The sequence below is a fragment of the Ctenopharyngodon idella genome, chromosome 14, assembly GCF_019924925.1.
Source record: "Ctenopharyngodon idella isolate HZGC_01 chromosome 14, HZGC01, whole genome shotgun sequence".
NCBI lineage: Eukaryota > Metazoa > Chordata > Actinopteri > Cypriniformes > Xenocyprididae > Ctenopharyngodon > Ctenopharyngodon idella.
In genome coordinates, this window is record NC_067233.1 from 471400 (window position 1) to 490970 (window position 19571).

Consider the following 19571-nt stretch of genomic DNA (forward strand, 5'->3'; position numbering starts at 1 on the left):
CCGTCAGCTCCCCAGAACCAGCCAACGACAACATGCAAATTGAGCACTCACGTCTTTCAGCAGCTGAGCGACAGAGGAGGCTGACCCAGAATCTCTGCCTGTATTGTGGTGGTGCCGGGCATTATATCGCTGAATGCCCCCTACGTCCTGCCCGGCCTTTGGTGAGTGCCATCCTGCCCACTCTGAATAAAATGAAACCGCTCACAATTGAAGTAACACTTACTGCCGCTGAACTTTGTCTTTCAGCCAGTGCGCTCCTCGATTCTGGGTCAGCTGGAAACTTCATCTCCGGAGCCCTCTGTCGCCAGCTGCATCTCAAAACCACCCCAACGCCGAAGATCTACCAGATCCACGCGATAACAGGAAAACCATTACGGAAAGTACGTTACAGCGTGGGACCCCTCCGTCTCCAAGTGGGAGTGCTCCACACCGAGGAGATTCAGCTGCTGGTTCTGGAGGAGTCTACATCTGACGTGATCCTAGGGCGCCCATGGCTTGAGCAGCACAACCCCACCATCTCCTGGAGGACAGGAGAAATCCTGAAGTGGGGTAACCAGTGCTTCCAGGACTGTTTCCCTGAACTCCCCGCGTCCAGTTCTCCAGGTTCCCAAGAAATCCAAGTCGGGGCTACTACTGTGGAAAGCCCTCTCGAGAAACGTTCCACGGACATCCCAGCCTGTTACTCCCACTTCAGGGATGTCTTCTGTCCAAAACAAGCCTCCAAGCTGCCCCCCCACCGTCCATGGGACTGTGCCATTGACCTCATCCCAGGTGAGCCTGTGCCCAGAGGGAAGATCTATTCCCTGTCCGTTCCGGAGGAGAAAGCCATGGAGGAGTACATCGACGAAGCTCTCAAGCAAGGTTACATCCGACCGTCCACTTCCCCTGCTGCTTCTAGCTTTTTCTTCGTGGCTAAGAAGGACGGAGGCTTGCGGCCCTGCATTGATTACCGAGCACTCAACCAAATCACCGTTAAGTTCCGTTACCCCCTTCCTCTCGTCCCAGCGGCCCTGGAACATCTACGCGGCGCCACTGTGTTCACCAAGCTGGACCTCCGCAGCGCGTACAACCTCATCAGAATACGTGAGGGGGACGAGTGGAAAACGGCTTTCGTGACCCCTACTGGCCATTATGAGTACCTCGTCATGCCGTATGGACTGGTCAACGCCCCCTCCGTATTCCAAGACTTCATGCATGAGGTGCTCCGGGAGTTCCTGCACCGGTCTGTCCTGGTCTACATTGACGATATTTTGATCTACTCCCGGAGCCTGGCCGAACATCGCCGACACGTTGCGGAGGTCCTCCAACGCCTGAGAGAATACCACCTCTTCCTGAAAGCCGAGAAGTGCACCTTCCATCAGCCTTCCGTGCAATTCCTCGGCTACAACATCGACCACAGTGGCGTCCGCATGGACGAGAGGAAGGTCACCGCAGTTAAAGAATGGCCCATTCCCTCCACTATTAAAGAATTACAAAGATTCCTAGGATTTGCCAACTTCCAGCACTACAGTTCCATCACCGGTCCACTCACCAACCTCCTCCGTGGTAAGCCCAAGTCTCTGTCCTGGACCCCAGCCGCCACCCAAGCCTTTGAGACCCTCAAGACCGCCTTCACGATCGCTCCCCTCCTGGTTCACCCTGACCCAGAGCTCCCCTTCATCGTCGAGGTTGACGCCTCAACCACCGGAGTGGGAGCGGTGTTATCCCAGCAGCAGGGGAATCCCAGCAAACTCCATCCATGTGCTTTCTTCTCCAGGAAACTCAACCCGGCGGAAGTTAATTATGACATCGGCAACCGCAAACTCCTCGCCATCAAACTTGCCCTGGAAGAATGGAGGCATTGGCTTGAGGGAGCTAAACACCCATTTACAGTCTTAACAGACCACAAGAACCTAGGATACTTACGAGATGCCAAGAGACTAAACCCCCGCAAGGCCAGATGGGCTCTTTTCTTCACAAGATTTAATTTCACCATCATCCGGCAAGTCAACCCCGTCACCTATCACCTGCAACTCCCTCCTGAGTATCGCATTCACCCAGTTTTCCATGTGTCACTCTTGAAGCCTCACCATCCCTCTGTCCTTCCCTCCACAGAGCCTGGCGACCCCGAAGATCCCCCTCCTCCACTCATCGCAGAAGACGGAATAGCCTACCAGGTGAAAGACATCTTGGACTCCCGGCGTCGTGGTGGGTCCCTTGAATACCTGGTCGACTGGGAAGGTTATGGTCCCGAAGAACGCTCATGGGTCCCGAGGAATGATGTTCTAGACCCCAGCCTCCTTGACGACTTCCACGCCAGACATCCCAGCAAGCCAGCTCCCCGAGGTAGAGGTCGACCACCACGACGTCGGGGTCCGCGGTCCTCAGGAGCGGACCGTGGAAGGGGGGGTAATGTCACAGACACGCCAGGCTCCACACGCACCCAATCACATCGCACTCCCTCTCCTGAATACTGACAAGCCACACCTGACGCTCATTCACACTCATCACCACAGCCACATAAAAGACACGCCAGTTCACTCAGTCACTGTCCGGTCTCGTTAACACATACCTGTGTTCACTTACCTCCTGGACTCCCTTGCTTTCTACTTACCTGTCTCCAGCGTCCTCAGTGATTCCCAGTGTCTCCTCGTCTCCTGTGCTTCTCCGGTGTGTTCCACCGGAGAAGCTGTTCCACGTCTCCTGGCATCCACGCTCCCTAAGAACACACAGACAAGTATCAGTTTCCAGTTCATCGGCTCAGCGATCTATTCATCTGCCATAACTCACCTGCACTCTGCTCACGCTCTGCATTACCTGAAATAAACCTGTTAATCCTTACCTGTGTCTCCGCTCCCTTCTGTATGTAACACATGTACAATTTATAGCTTTGAAGACAAAAAATACTTGAGCAAAATATTTTAGTTAGAATTTTTGTGCTCCTCTTCTATTGAGCTCCATTAATTTAATGCACATACACAAGTTTGCGCTCTTTCAGTGATGTCTGTGACTGTGACGTGTAAAAAAGGCTTGATTGTTGTCAGGACGGGCCATTATACAAGCTTTATTCTGGAGAATTATACAAATCCCTGCCTTTCCATAACGTTTAAATGGACTGATTTCACATTTTTAACGTAAGACAATCTTGTACATGAATCAATTTATTTTAAGTAATTTTAAAGTGTAGTTTACAACCTCTAAATCCACATTGTTTAAAGGGGTCCTATTATGCTCTTTCACTTTTTCAGCTTTAGTTAGTGTGCAATGTTGCTGTTTGAGCATAAAAAGATCTGCAGGGTTACAAAGCTCATAGTCCACTCCAAAGGAGGATATTCTCTCTAACGGAAAACACTTTTCAAGAACTACAACGAACGGCTCGTTTGGACTACACCGTGTTTCTTCTGGATCTTGTGAAGTCACAACATCACTCATTTAAATAATCCCCACTGACGGAATACACCAAAAGATGGGGCGAGGCCTGGTTGAGCTGCACTAGAGAAGACGAAGAATAAATAAAATTTATTTTTAACAGTGTTCCTGAACCTTATAACCCCAACATTTCTCTGTGTACTGCACATTTTATGGAGAACAGCTTCCAGAACCTAAGAGAGTAATGACGGCTACACACAAAAGCTTCTCCTGAAAGATGGAGCAGTTCCCACTTTGTCAGGAGAATCAGTTGTTTATGGATCACAACCTGTGAATATGTTTCACTATTTGTTGTTGTGTTTTTAATTATCAGTTCTGAGTATAAGTTTTATGTTGTTGCTACGATGTAAACAAAGGGTAAAGCTGTTTGGCTCCGCTAGCTAACATTACAGTGTTGAGGAAGTGTTTAGCTAGAGCGATCTCTTCGTAAGACTGTTCACCGATCCTTAGGAACTTGCCACTCTGAAACGTCCTGTAAAATCCACGCTTGCAAAGGTTCTTCACGATCCTCTTATTTGTAAACTTTCTCAGGGTCTGAATCAAACTCGAACTGATATGGCAAAATTGATGCCATTTTAATATTTACACCTGAACAGATGAAACTCGCAGTTTCATCTGGTAAGAGGTGTGACATTTCCAGAACACGCTCTAAGCAGTTCACCAATCACAACACATGGGGCCAGCTAACCAATCAGAGCACATGTTGTATTTTGGAAGGAGGGGCTTCAAAACAGGAACTAAACAGAGAGTTTGAGACAGACTGATAGTATTAACTAATAGTATTTCTGAATCTTTCTTCAGATGGAGAAACAGCAGAAAGTGCAGCGCTATAAATGATGTGACTTGAGTCCAGTTGTCTTAAACTAAACAGTGAACTTTAATCTCACTGTAACTGCTGTACAGTATAATGATACTAACTCTAGTTTCTCCAGCTTGAATTGTGGGTTCATCAGTAGATCACTGAGGTTTTTCACTCCAGAGTCTCCTAGTTTATTCTCGCTCAGGTTCAGCTCTCTCAGGTGTGATGGGTTTGATTTCAGAGCTGAAGTCAGAGCAGAACAACCTTCATCTGTCATATAACAGCAGCTTAACCTACATTAGCAGAGAGAGAGAGAGAGAGAGAGAGAGAGAGAGAGAGAGCAGGAAATAAGACAGAGGAAAATAAAATAACTCTTTATTCTGTAAAGTCACATCATCTTCATTAGCAAATAAAACAGACACAGGAAATGAGATCATCTTCATTTTAACAGATCACAAAATACCAAGGTGAAAATTGTTGCACAAATATAAAGTGAACTCAGACTGATCTCAGGAAATAATATAACAGCTACAGTAACAGTACTATTAACAGTAATGTAAGATTATGAATGAATGAACAATACTCACGTCAGTGTGTTGAGTTGACAGTGTTTATCCTGCAGTAGAGCAGAGATCTGATTCACTCCTGAATCTCCTAGTTCATGTCCACTCAGATTCAGCTCTCTCAGGAGTAACGGGTTTTTACCCACAACTCTGTTCACATACTGACAGGCTTCATCTGCAGCAGGACTCAAACACCTGCAGAAGGGAAGATGAATCTGAATTCAATTCAGTTCTCAACTAAACCTGCTGTAATGAAAACATCCAGCAGTTGCATATAATGCATATAATTTATTTTGTTAATTATTTCATCCTGTCTCACCTCAGTGTCTTCAGTTGACAGTTTGGATCCTGTAGTAAATCATCGAGCTCCTTCACTCCTGATTGTCCAGGATCATTTCCTGTGAGATCCAGCTCTATCAGGTGTGAAGGGTTTGATCTCAGAGCTGAAGCCAGAGCTTTATAACCTTCTTCTGTTACACTGCAGTTAGAGAGTCTAGAACAGAGAGGAAAATGTAACATTCAGCTGATTAATCAGTTATTCTGATTATTTGTTCGGCTGATATATTCAGTCATTACTAGAATAATATAAATCCTTAAAGTGAATTATATTTTGACAACTGAATATGGAGGCAAACAAAAAGGCACAGAGAACTTTAATGTGTTAGACATCAATGGCTACGTTTACATGCACCTAAATAATCCATTTGTAATCGGATCGACGGCTCAATCGGATTGAAAAATATTCATGTAAACACTTTAATCGATCCGATTAAGCTCAATCCGAATGAAATTTCAGTCAGATTGGAAGGGGTGGTTTATCAACCAATCCAACAGCAAAAAATGACCATGTAAACGCTTGAATCCGACTACTTTCTCAATCGTGTTCAGGAGTCTCTGGGGCACATGCGCAGTGCTATGTTGACACGCATTACACAGTGCACAAGTTCACATTCACGTCTTTAGTTGTAAAACCGTTGCTGATTTATGAATGTGTATGCCAACAGGGCAAAAATAACAATGAGTTCTGTTGGTGTCACATCCTTGGTTGTCTCCGCAAGTGTGATTGATATGAGCGCGTGCGCAAAAGTTTTAATCTGAATGTATGTAAAACACATATAAACGGATATTTGAATCTGATTATACTGTTTAGAGTATACGTAAACAGATCTGCTATCGGATTCAATTCATTCGGATTGACGAAAATTGGTGCATGTAAACATAGCCACTGTCACTTTCAAGGATTCAATTACCAAAAACTGTACAAGTGTGAAAGTATTTGTTCTGAATGATGCACAACATACAAGCAACATCAAAATTGTTTAAAAATAAGAAAAGTTTTGGAATGGCCTCAAAGTAAAATCCACAACTAAGGCCCCATTGAAATGCTGTGGAAGGACCTGAAACATACAGTTCATGCTAGATACGCCTACAAATTGCAATGAACTGAAGCAGCTTTGCAAGGAGGAGTGGGACAAACTGGCCAAAATTCCTCCACAGTGACGTAAAACGCTCAAACAACTACAGGAAGCGTTTAGTCGAGACCATCTGCAAAGCTGGAAGCAGAATCACAGATACGTAGCTCCCTCGAAAACACTAAAATACATGAATCCTGTCACATATAATGTTAAGATAAGTGGTAATTACCAGATCTCACCCTCCTTTCTGTGGCAGGATTACCAGCTCTAACAGACTGATCTGAATTCTGACTCAAAACTGGTGCTGCAACTAATGATTTAATCACTAAATGATGAACTGCAATAAAGAAAAACAGCACAGAGTGTTAAATCGTAAGATCTAGAATATCTACATATATAGAAAATTCTATATCCAATTACTATTATAATCCCTTTGCAATTACTGCCCTCATAATGATTACAATTTGTGTTACATGTACAATTTATAGCTTTGAAGACAAAAAGTACTTGAGCAAAATATTTTAGTTAGAATTTTTGTGCTCCTCTTCTATTGAGCCCCATTAATTTAACGCACATACACAAGTTTGTGTTCATTCAGTGATGTCTGTGACTGTGACGTGTAAAAGAGGCTCGATTGTTGTCAGGACGGGCCATTATACAAGCTTTATTCTGGAGAATTATACAAATCCCTACCTTTCCATAACGTTTAAATGGACTGATTTCACATTTTTAATGTAAGACAATCTTGTACATGAATCACTTTATTTTAAGTAATTTTAAAGTGTAGTTTACAACCTCTAAATACACATTGTTTAAAGGGGTCCTATTATGCTCTTTCACTTTTTCAGCTTTAGTTAGTGTGCAATGTTGCTGTTTGAGCATAAAAAGATCTGCAGGGTTACAAAGCTCATAGTCCACTCCAAAGGAGGATATTCTCTCTAACGGAAAACACTTTTCAAGAACTACAACGAACGGCTCGTTTGGACTACACCGTGTTTCTTCTGGATCTTGTGAAGTCACAACATCACTCATTTAAATAATCCCCACTGACGGAATACACCACAAGATGGGGCGAGGCCTGGTTGAGCTGCACTAGAGAAGACAAAGAATAAATAAAATTTATTTTTAACAGTGTTCCTGAACCTTATAACCCCAACATTTCTCTGTGTACTGCACATTTTATGGAGAACAGCTTCCAGAACCTAAGAGAGTAATGACGGCTACACACAAAAGCTTCTCCTGAAAGATGGAGCAGTTCCCACTTTGTCAGGAGAATCAGTTGTTTATGGATCACAACCTGTAAATATGTTTCACTATTTGTTGTTGTGTTTTCAATTATCAGTTCTGAGTATAAGTTTTATGTTGTTGCTACAATGTAAACAAAGGGTAAAGCTGTTTTGCTCCACTAGCTAACATTACAGTGTTGAGAAAGTGTTTAGCTGCAGGGATCTCTTTGTAAGACTGTTCACCGATCCTTAGGAACTTGCCACTCTGAAATGTCCTGTAAAATCCACGCTTGCAAAGGTTCTGCACGATCCTCTTATTTGTAAACATTGTCAGGGTCTGAATCAAACTCGAACTGATATGGCAAAATTGATGCCATTTTAATATTTACACCTGAACAGATGAAACTCGTGGTTATGGTAAGAGGTGTGACATTTCCAGAACACGCTCTAAGCAGTTCACTAATCACAACACATGGGGCCAGCTAACCAATCAGAGCACATGTTGTATTTTGGAAGGTGGGGCTTCAAAACAGGAACTAAACAGAGAGTTTGAGACAGACTGATAGTATTAACTAATAGTATTTCTGAATCTTTCTTCAGATGGAGAAACAGCAGAAAGTGCAGCGCTATAAATGATGTGACTTGAGTCCAGTTGTCTTAAACTAAACAGTGAACTTTAATCTCACTGTAACTGCTGGACAGTATAATGATACTAACTCTAGTTTCTCCAGCTTGAATTGTGGGTTCATCAGTAGATCACTGAGGTTTTTCACTCCTGAGTGTCCTAGTTCATTCCTGCTCAGGTCTAGCTCTCTCAGGTGTGATGGGTTTGATTTCAGAGCTGAATTCAGGATGAAACACTGTTCCTCTGTAATGCTGCATCTATTCAGACTGAAGACAGAAAAAGAAAAACAAAAACAAAAAGAAAATGACTCGGATCTATGATGAAAGATCTACAGCAGGCATTTAGTTTCCAATAGTCTGTTTTGAAACCCAGTCCACTAGTTCTGTATTCTAGAAGATACTGTTTGTTCTCCATTTTTTTTTTTTTTTAAATATTTGATGCATCCCTTCTTTATTCTGTTGTAAAATCAGATTTCTGCATGTACACAATCAGTAAATTGTGTCAAACGCCTAAAATTAAACAATTAATCTACTTAATGAAAACAAACAAACTGTGTGACCAATAGGGAAAAACATAGAAAGTACCTAGATTGTGACTTGATCCCAGTTGACTTAAACCAGGGGTCAGCAACCTATGGCACGCGTGCCAACACTGGCTCATGAAGTGTTAATCGAGAGCGAGAAGCGAGAGAGGTGTATGTATTTAATTCAGATAAAGTACCTCATACCTGCATACAGATTAGGGATGCAACAATACAGTTAGCCCACGGTTCAATACATACCTCAGTTTTTTAACCATTCGGTTTGGTTCTGATTGGTTCGGAGCGTTATGAATCAGCGTGTCGAATCATGATTCGGATCACGTGTCAAACCGCCAAACTGCTGAAATCACGTGACTTTGGCGCTCCGAACCGCTGATTCCACACAAAAGATTTATAACACTCCAAAGCTTCATGAAGCAGTGTTTTGAAATCAGCCATCACTATATAAGTCGTTATTTTGGTTTTTTTTGGTGCACAAAAAATATTCTCGTCACTTTATAATATTAATATTGAACCACTGTACTCACATGAACTGATTTAAATATGTTTTTAGCACATTAATGGATCTTGAGAGAGGAAATGTCATTGCTGGCTATGCAGGCCTCACTGAGCCATCGGATTTCAACAAAAATATCTTAATTTGCGTTCCGAAGATTAACGAAGGTCTTATGGGTGTGAAACGGCATGAGGGAGAGTAATAAATGACATTATTTTCATTTTTGGGTGAACTATCCCTTTAATGGAGACCAGCTGACACTAGTTACCATCAGCTTCTGGTTTCCACTGATTAGCTGCTGGGCGGGAGAGCTTACGGATAAAGCTGAAGAGGAAACTTAGTTTAGAGAGGCCCTTTTGTCTCCAGGCTGCTAACACTGTTTTCTCCTGCCTCAGACCTTTGCATGTGTGTCTCTTGTTGGTTGTTATATGATTTATTGGTAACTTAAGCAGGCTAATTGAGTTTCTTAACTTCTTTGACATTCCTGAAAGAGCTTTAAGTTGTTTCTATGTTTCTAATTTATTTGTTTCTAAATGTTTCTAATTTATTTTGTTTTAGTTTATTCAGTTTATTTAGGAAGCGGAATGGAGGTGGATACCATTTTTGTTTATGTCCATATTTTTCTTCTGTGTTTGGAAGTTAAGAACTTTGTTTATTATTTTGGCCTTATCCACTCCTGAAGCCTTGTGATGCTTCCCTTGTTGTACTTTGGACTGGCTGACAGCTTACAGTGCTACAAAAGAATAAAAATATTGTCCAATTGAGTCTTATTAAACATCAAAATGTGTGTGGAAACTCTATTCTCACATACCTGGTCACTTCATGAGTTTTCTCTGATAGAATAGCTATCAGATCGTGAAAAGACTGAAAGAGAGGACATTTTTTCACATTCCAGATGAAACTGAACAAAATGCATCTGGTTGTTGAAGCCACAAATATATTTACTCCTCCTGAAACCAAACATGCGACAGCGTGTTATAATGGCTCCCTGTAGCCAGGTATGACAGTGCTACTGCAGCACACATCGCCACAGATATGGCTGAGCATCTCTTCAGCAAGCCGATGTGCAAACTGCCGCAAATGAAACTGAAAGTTCAGCGTCACATCCTGAAGCTCACCACACAGTCATCTTCATTAAAGTAGCGAGACTAAATGGTCTTACCAGTGCTGATGCCGCTCTATCTCTAATTACAGTCTTTGATCTTGAAATTGGCTAATGATAAATAAAATGAAGCTCATATCTTTCTTTCTTTGACATGAACTCTGTAAATGTGCATATAGCATGGGAATTGAACATTAGATTTATATTCGTTTTGCAGAGATGCATTTATGTTGCCAAATGTAAATGGAACAGTTTTAACAAAACCGATAGCTATCCAATCAGTAAAAACACATGAATGACCAGGTGTAAATAGGCCCATTGAAAATCAAGTCTAATTTAAACTTGAAAACAAACAAACTAAAGGATTTTGACAAATGTAAAACCAATTTTATGAAAGGGGGGGGGGGGGCAGTGATTAACTCAGAAACTTAACAATGGCACTTCATGACAAAAAGGTTGCCGACCCCTGTCTTAAACTAAATAGCGAACTTTAATCTCACTGTAACTGCTGTACAGTATAATGATACTAACTCTAGTTTCTCCAGCTTGAATTGTGGGTTCATCAGTAGATCACTGAGGTTTTTCACTCCAGAGTCTCCTAGTTCATTCCTGCTCAGGTCCAGCTCTCTCAGGTGTGACGGGTTTGATTTCAGAGCTGAAGTCAGAGCAGAACAACCTTCATCTGTCATATAACAGGAGCTTAACCTATATTAACAGAGAAAGTAGGAAAAAGGAGAGAAGGCTGGGTTATTTTTGTTTGCTTTTAGTTTAATAGCATATTGGAATAACAGCTTCAGCCGGCTGAAGTGATGGTTCATTGGCTTTAATGTACAAACTTTGCACTGGTGAAGTTCTCAATGCCCCCAAGGCAAACTGTAATCCCTGTTGATGCAATGATGATGTAATCCCTGTCAAGCATGTTTATATGATTTTATTTCAGAACCATAAATTATGCTCCCATAGTCCAAACTGGATCAGATCAATACCAAAGGACAGTGTACTCTGCTCCCCATTTAGTTTTGGCCAACCCTTTAATTATATTCATAGCTTTAAGACACTTGTCCTTTACATGCAATCACACCATGACACAAGCTGATTGGCCTCTGCTGATCCTGCAGCCAATGAGATCGCTTGCTTAACATTTAAATAGTCTGGTTTATTGTTAGCTGTAAGCTAGTCCTGTCTATTTATGCAGCAGCAGCATATCTTACAAGCTTACAGCAGCGTGTCTGTGTATCTATTAGCAGTAGCAAATCCATACTTGATCTGCAGCAGCAGCTGAAGCAATAATCAACATCAGCATAGCAAACCTACTCTGCCAAGACTGAATACATTAAAATTGCTATATTTAATAACATGCTAAAACCTATTCCGAGAGTTGTCATGATTGAAATATATTAAACGTAAAGAATAACTAAAATATCTTCTGTTGTAACATAACTTACCTCAGTATTTCTAATTTACACTTTATATTCCTCAGTCCAGTGCAGAGCAGCTTCACTCCTGAATCCTGCAGATTGTTATTGTTCATGTTCAGCTCTTTCAGATTGGTATCTGATCCCAGAACTGTAGCCAGAGCTGAACAGCTTTTGTCTGTTAAGTCACAATCATTTAACCTACAAGACAAATAAATTACATCACAGAATTAGGTCGAACATTTTTATTTACATTTACATTTAGTCATTTAGCAGACGCTTTCTCCAAAGCGACTTACAAATGAGAACAACAGAAGCAATCAGATCAACATGAGTGGAACAGTATGCAAGTTCTGTGTCAAGTCCCAGTTATTCCAGTAAAGTGCTTGTAGCAAGGAATTTTTTTCTATTAAATAGATAGAGAGAATAGAAATATATTTTCTATTATTTTATACTATTTTCTAGGGATGTCAAGCAATTATAATTTTTAATCTAATTAATTTCATGATGTGGCGATTAATTAATCTAATTAATCGCATATCAAATTTGGCTGAGAAATTACCCCCAAATGATAATCTGAAAACATTATTGTGTAAAGCATCAAATAGACATTACAAAAAGCAGTTTCAGAATAAAATATTTTATTTGATTCAACATAAAATTTATTATGCTCAAACTTTTGGAACATGAGAATGAGTAAATGATGACTAAATTTTCATTTTTGGGTGAACTATACCTTTAAGGTTTTTTTATGGAAATATGAAAAAAAAATTTTTTAATGAAATCGTACTCTAAATAAGAAACTAAAACTACCAGTTGGTAGCTGTAAATGTCTTAATGATTAATTAATTAATTAAATTAATCAATTTTTAGATATATTTAGACAATGTTGTGTCTAAAATATATTAACTTTTTTATTTATTGAACTGTGGTATAAAATCAGTATCACATTTACACATTCTATTCGGGACAGAAAAACAGCACTCGTCTGATAGCTATTGCGCTTCTTATTCCTGTGATATATAATGTAAATACGAGTCAAAAACTCAAACGGGACATTATTAAAAATTCAATCATTTATATTCACCTTTCAGATTTCACTTCCAAAATATTAATTCTGTTTAAAAATAAAATTCAGCAGGCAATTTTCGGTCCATTTTATTTCGCTTTACAAATTCAGTGGTTCAAATTCGGCAGAAAATTCAACATTTCACATCCGGGAACTGCAGGGAAAGCCGTAGAGTACTGATGCATGATCTCCATCTGCTGTTAGTCGGCTTCACCAGCAGGTGCCGCTAGCGGCTGTTTACGAAGACCAGAGCAACGACTAGTAAGTCATCATTCATTCATTAAAACGGATTTGCAGAAATAGAGCAAGCGGTAAGTGAATGTGTGATGATTATCAAGGAGTATAAATGCAGAAAAGCTGATAAAGACACAAAAACTGCATTTATGTTTAATTCAGTGTCTTTATGGTTACTTTCCCTGTGTAGGCTACATGTAAGCAGCTTTCTCTCCAGTGAACGAGATTATAACGTTATTCTCCGATGCTGATGTACAGATCAAATGTTAAATCTGAGGTAGACATATATTTCTCTCTGTTGTTTAGTTTCCTTAACTTTATATCACGGCGCTGTGTTGTAATACTAGGGATTCCCTCATACGTCACAGGACTCCCCTGCCATCAGGGCATATAAAACATAGCTTAATGGACTAGTACAGTGATATAAAAGACCAAACTGACACCTTATTGGTGATGTAGGTTATACTATATAGGCTCCAAGAAAGCAGATACTGGCATAAAGTTGATTTGACGTTGAACGTTTGATATTCGCAAATTTAGGGAACGTCTCTAAAGTTACGACATTGGTATTCACGTTTCTACCTTCAATAGCATTTAAAGAAAATGATTTACAGTCACAAAAGCAACTGTAAAGTGTTCATCTAGGTCTCAGGTCGAACAGTGATGCACACTACTCTCTCACACACGCACACACACACACACACACACACACACACACACACAAACACGTGAACTCACACAAACTCTTGTACACACACATGCACACACATATTCAAACACACCCAACTCAAAGTACATACATATATATTTTTTCTTTTTTACACGTTCATCACACAATTCATTCTACTTTGTTAACTTTATTTTTCCTGCTCATATAAATGCTTTGGCAACACAATGTAAAATTTGTATGAGCAGGATAATATATGAGCAGGAAAAATAAAAATGAACAAAATAGAACGAATTGTGCGATGAACATGTAAAAAAAAAAAAAAAGTATGTGTATGTACTTTGAGTGGGGTGTGTTTGAATATGTGTGTGCATGTGTGTGTACAAGAGTTTGTGTGAGTTCACGTGTGTGTGTGTGTGTGTGTGTGTGTGTGTGTGTGTGTGTGTGTGTGTGAGAGAGTAGGGTGCATCACTGTTTGACCTGACACCTAGATGAACACTTTACAGTTGGTTTTGTGTTATTCTCTTTAAATGCTATTGAAGGTAGAAACGTGAATACCAATGTCGTAACTTTAGAAACGGTCCCTAAATTTTCTGCATTTACACTGGCCTTGATAATCATCACACATTCACTTACCGCTTGCTCCATTTCTGTAAATCCGTTTTATTGAATGAATGACCTGTTTCTAACTGTTGCTCTGGTCTTCGTAAACAGCCGCTAGCGGCACCTGCTGATGAAGCAGACTAACAGCAGATGGAGATCATGCATCGGTACTCTACTGCTTTTCCTGCAGTTCCCGGATGTGAAATATTGAATTTTCTGCCGAAGCGAATTTGTAAAGCAAAATAAAATGGACCGAAAATTGCCTACTGAATATTTAGGTTGTAATAGGTTGTATTTTTAAACAGAATGAATATTTTGGAAGTGAAATCTGAAAGGTGAATATACAGTTGCAAGAAAAAGTATGTGAACCACTTAATAATAATATTTTTAACAAAATAAGGGAGATAATACAAAATGCATGTTATTTTTTATTTAGTACTGTCCTGAGTAAGATATTTTACATAAAAGATGTTTACATATAATCCACAAGACAAAAAATAGCTGAATTAAAATAACCCCATTCATAAGTTTGTGAACCACTGATTCTTAATACTGTGTGTGGTTACCTGGATGATCCACCACGTTGTTCATGAGTCTCTAACTGTCCTAAGCAGTTAAACTGAGCTCTGTTCTTTAGAAAAATCCTCCAGGTCCTGCAGATTCTTCACTTTTCAAGGATTTTTTGCATATTTGAACCCTTTCCAGCAGTGACTGAATGATTTTGAGATCCATCTTTTCACACTGAGGACAACTGAGGGACTCAAACACAACTATTAAAAAAGGTTCAAACATTCACTGATGCTCCAGAAGGAAACATGATGCATTAATAGATGGGGGGGTGAAAACATTTGGAATTTGAAGATCAAGCTAAATTGTATTTAATTTGTCTTCCGGGAAACATGCAAGTATCTTCTGTTGCTTCCGAAGGGCAGTACTAAATGAAAAAAAATGATATTCAAGCGAAATAAGAAAAATTTGACCTCTTCATCCTGTTCAAAAGTTTTCAGCCCCCGACTCTTAATGCATCGTGTTTCCTTCTGAAGCATCAGTGAATGTTTGAACCTTTTTTAATAGTTGTGTTTGAGTCCCTCAGTTGTCCTCAGTGTGAAAAGATGGATCTCAAAATCATTCAGTCCCTGTTCAAATATGCAAAAGATGCTGGAAATCTGAAGAATCTGCAGGACTTGGAGATTTTTTCTGAAGAACAGAGCTCAGTTTAACTGCTCAGAACAAACAAGGGACTCATGAACAACCATCACACAACAAAAAAACAGTCGTGGATCATCCAGGTAACCACACACAGTATTAAGAATCAATGGTTCACAAACTTATGAACTGGGTCATTTTAATAAATTCAGCTGTTTTTTTGTCTTATGGATTATATGTTAACATCTTTTATGTAAAATATCTTACTCAGGACAGTACTAAATAAAAAATAACATGTATTTTGTATGATCTCTCTTATTTCGTTAAAATTTTGCACATTTTCACAGATTCTGCAAGTGGTTCACATACTTTTTCTTGCAACTGTAAGTTATTGAATTTTTAATAATGAAAATGTGTGTGAAATGTTTTGAATTGAAATATTCACAGCTTAGATATATGACCATGTTGAACTTCAGCCCATAAAAATGCAAGCCTTAAAAATACAATGAATCAAAATGCAAGCACAGTTAATGTAATGGATATTTTTTTTCAATTAGTGCAATTCAACAAGCTTTTTATTTCAAAAACATTTAGCATTAATTTACTTCCATATACACTGACAAATAGTAGCATTTTCTATATTATTTTTGATTCAGTGACAAATTTGCTAGATAAAATGAAGCATGCTTGATTAAATATATATTTGTTAAGATTTAAATGAGAATGAGTTATACATTTGTCTTGAGGTGGAGATTCTGACAGTTTAATGATTTTAATATTGAAGTTATGTAAAAACTAATGTGCTTTATAGCAGAAGTTGAAGAGAGCTACATAGTGAAAGTTAGTAAAAAATAACTATAAACCAATGTGTTGTATGATAACAATACTGTTGTGCTTCGTCCTCTGCTAACTCAGCCCTATAAAGCCTACTGTATCGTATTTGATATATGAATGTCTAAGGCCTTTAAATTAACAATATGATCAAAACTTTGCTGAAAAAACTGCTGAAAATCTACAATATGCCTTCTGTCATCTAATTGATAGTTCACACTTTTCTAGCAAGTACATAGAGTAACAACTGGTAATATAAGTATTTTAAATAGTCTGTATATGATACCCTGTAAATATCCTGGATGAGAACAAAACATGACAAAATGTATTAATGGACTTACAGAGCTCTTCTGGAGGTTTTGATGACTGCCAATAATCTAATGAGACACTCATCTGATTTCTTGAATTTCTGAAGCTCAAACTCCTCCAGCTCTTCCTCTGATGTCAACAACACAAAGGCCAAAGCAGACCACTGGGCAGGTGAAAGGTTACCAGATGAGAGGCTTCCTTTGCTAAGGTGGGTCTGAATCTCCTTCACCAGAGTTTGGTCGTTCAGTTCATTCAGACAGTAGAACAGATTGATGGATCTCTCTGCAGGCAGATTATCTTCTAATTTCTGTTTAATGTACTGAACTATTCTCTTGTTGCTCTGGTCATTGTCATCTTGCTGTGTTACCAGACCCCGTAAGAGTCGTCGATTGGACTGGAGTGACAGACCGAGGAGGAAGCGAAGGAAAAGGTCCAGGTGTCCATTGTCACTCTCGAGTGCCTTGTCCACTGCAGTCTTGAGAAAATCAATCAAGGCTTCATTTTTGTTTTCCTGTTCTGTAGATTCATGATCAAACACACTTGTCTTGTCAATGTCTAGAAACAGATGTGCATAAAGAGCTGCAATAAACTCTTGAATGCTCAAGTGAACAAAGCAGTACATGGTACCAAGAGTGATCCCTGTTTCCTCCTTAAAGATCTGGGTACACATGCCTGAGTACACTGATGCCTTATAGACGTCAATACCACAGGCTTCCAGGTCTGAGTCATAGAAGACCACATTGTTTCTTTCCAGCTGATGAAGTGCCAGTTTCCCCAGTGAAAGGATGGCATCTTTATCCCAGGAAACATCTGCTGTGTATTCTCCATCATACTTTCGGCGGCTCTGCTGGATCTGAAAGCGGAGAAAGTGTGTGTACATTTGTGTCAGAGTCTTGGGAGTGTCTTCAGTATTTGATCTCCAAGGTGTTTTAGAGATCTTATAAGCCTGATTGATTTTCACATCATTATTTCTTTTCTCCTCCAGAATGTTATGGAGAACAGTGGCTGAAATCCAGCAGAAGACTGGGATGTGGCACATGATAAAGAGACTCTTTGATTTTTTAACATGATCAATGATTGTGTTGGCCTGATTCTGATCCGTGAATCTTTTTTTGAAGTACTCTTCCTTTTGTGAGTCACTGAATCCACGTATCTCTGTCAGCCGGTCGATACAGTCAGGAGGAATCTTACTGGCAGCTGCTGGTCTGGTGGTGATCCAGATGAGAGCAGAAGGAAGCAGATTTCCCTTCATGAGGTTTGTTAGGAGAACATCCAGAGAGGCTGGTGACGATACATCACGCCACGTCTCATTACAATCAAACTTCAGAGGAAGACGACATTCGTCCAATCCATCAAGGATGAACAGGACTTTGAATTGATTCCTTCTTGTAAGGTTCAGTCCTTTTGTCTCTGGGAAAAACTGAGTTATAAGGTCCATCAAACTTAGTTTTTCTTTCTCCTTTAAGTTCATCTCTCTGAATGGAAGAGGAAATAAGAAGCTGATATCTTGATTTTCTTTTCCTTCAGCCCAGTCCAGAACAAACTTTTGCACAGAGACTGATTTTCCAATGCCAGCGACTCCTTTTGTCAGTACAGTCCGGATCTCCTTGTCTTGTTCAGGTGTTTCAAACAATTGTGTGCATTCAACCTGTATCTCTTGAGATTCATGATACCTGGAAGCAACTTCAATCTGTCTGACCTCATGTTCAGTATTGACCTGTTCACTGCCACCCTGAGTGATATAGAGATCTGTGTAGATGTTATTCAGAAGTATGGAGTCACCTTGCTTCGCAATTCCTTCAAACACACATCGATACTTCTTCTTTAGGCCACATTTTAGCTGATGAATGAAGAACAGCTCATCTAAACAGGAACAGAAAATAGACAGTTTTAGTCTTAATTTTCTCTCCTACATTTATAAGTGTCAATCCGACAGATGATCTTGAGTCTCTGACCTTCTAGAGCATCAGCAGCTTCATCTTGCTTCATCTCTCTCAGGTAATGTAGTGTGAGATCAAGAGCTGCTGCTTTGGTACTGCATCTATTCTCATTAAAGTCCTTCACAAAGTATTGTGTGTTCTCTTTTTGTAATATTTTCTTAAACTTTTCTAATTCATTCTTCAGAAATGTGATAATTTTGCTCTCAAGATCCTACAAAGTAAGAAAAAAAAAAGATACAGAACAACACAATTTAACCAGATCCACATCCATATTTGGTCAAAAATATTTATTTATTTAGATATTAAAAATATTTGTAAAAGAAACCAGTTAAAAAACAAAAAATGAATTAGCTGTAATTTTTAACACACAAAAACAACACATTTTTCTTACATTTTGATTATTATTTATGGGTTCTTCAAGTTTCTGTTCTGGTATTTTTGCAAGAAATGTTCAGTAACCTGTTTGTTTTAGTTTTTTAACCTTAATGAAAATGTGTTTTCCTACCTGGAAGATCCACAGGAGATTGTCTTTGAAACTCTCGTGGTTCCTGTGAATCTGAACGTCTGAGTCTAACGTCTCATATTGAAGCCTGTTAGACAATAAAATAAAATACTGCATTTTCAGGCAAAATATTATTATTGTTTTTAAAGGTGGGGTAAGCCTTATTTCAAAAACACGGTTTGGAAATTATTCGGGCCGACACAAACAACAAACGTGCAGCCAATCAGCATTAGGGGGAGTATGACGGTCGGGAGAGAGAACGAGCAAGAGGGAGATTTGAAGAAAGACTGCAGAGAGAGAGAGATGAGACACAATAAAGAATATCACTGGAATGAAGGTTTATGACTGGGCAAGCACTTTAGGACCCACATTAATATTAGAAAAGCTTTCCAGCTCTGGAGAAAGCTAAGAGGGAAGGCCTGAAAACAGATGCGGAGGTTGCTTTGATTCCGCTTCACATGTGAGTAACACTGGGTTTGTGTGTCTGGAGCTGCTGTGCTGTTGGTGATTAACAACATCCACAAACTCTTGCCTGTATTTACTCTTGTGTACTCTATGTTCATTTTTTGTGCTTCCTTGTCTTTCTTTCATCATCTGCGCTTTATTTTTCGTGAAGCATTATTTTGTTGCACGTCAGCTGTGATAAACAGACATTCACTCTCTCATTGCGTGTGTAACAG

The 19571-nt window shown here is 39.7% G+C and overlaps 2 protein-coding genes across 3 annotated transcripts in view; one reads left to right on the top strand and one right to left on the bottom strand.

Annotated features, from left to right (window-relative positions):
• The window catches only part of LOC127494395 (uncharacterized), a 492193-nt gene that overhangs the window by 435437 nt on the left and 37185 nt on the right, over positions 1-19571 (bottom strand). Inside the window, exons 7-10 of the mRNA XM_051860279.1 lie at positions 10707-10880; positions 5090-5263; positions 4795-4965; positions 4327-4500 (exon numbers count right to left, since the gene is read on the bottom strand). Coding sequence (XP_051716239.1) covers positions 4327-4500; positions 4795-4965; positions 5090-5263; positions 10707-10880 — 693 coding nt within the window. The remainder of the gene's footprint in view (positions 1-4326; positions 4501-4794; positions 4966-5089; positions 5264-10706; positions 10881-19571) is intronic.
• Positions 1-19571, top strand: part of LOC127494401 (transmembrane O-methyltransferase homolog) — a 204330-nt gene that overhangs the window by 168877 nt on the left and 15882 nt on the right. The window lies entirely within an intron of this gene.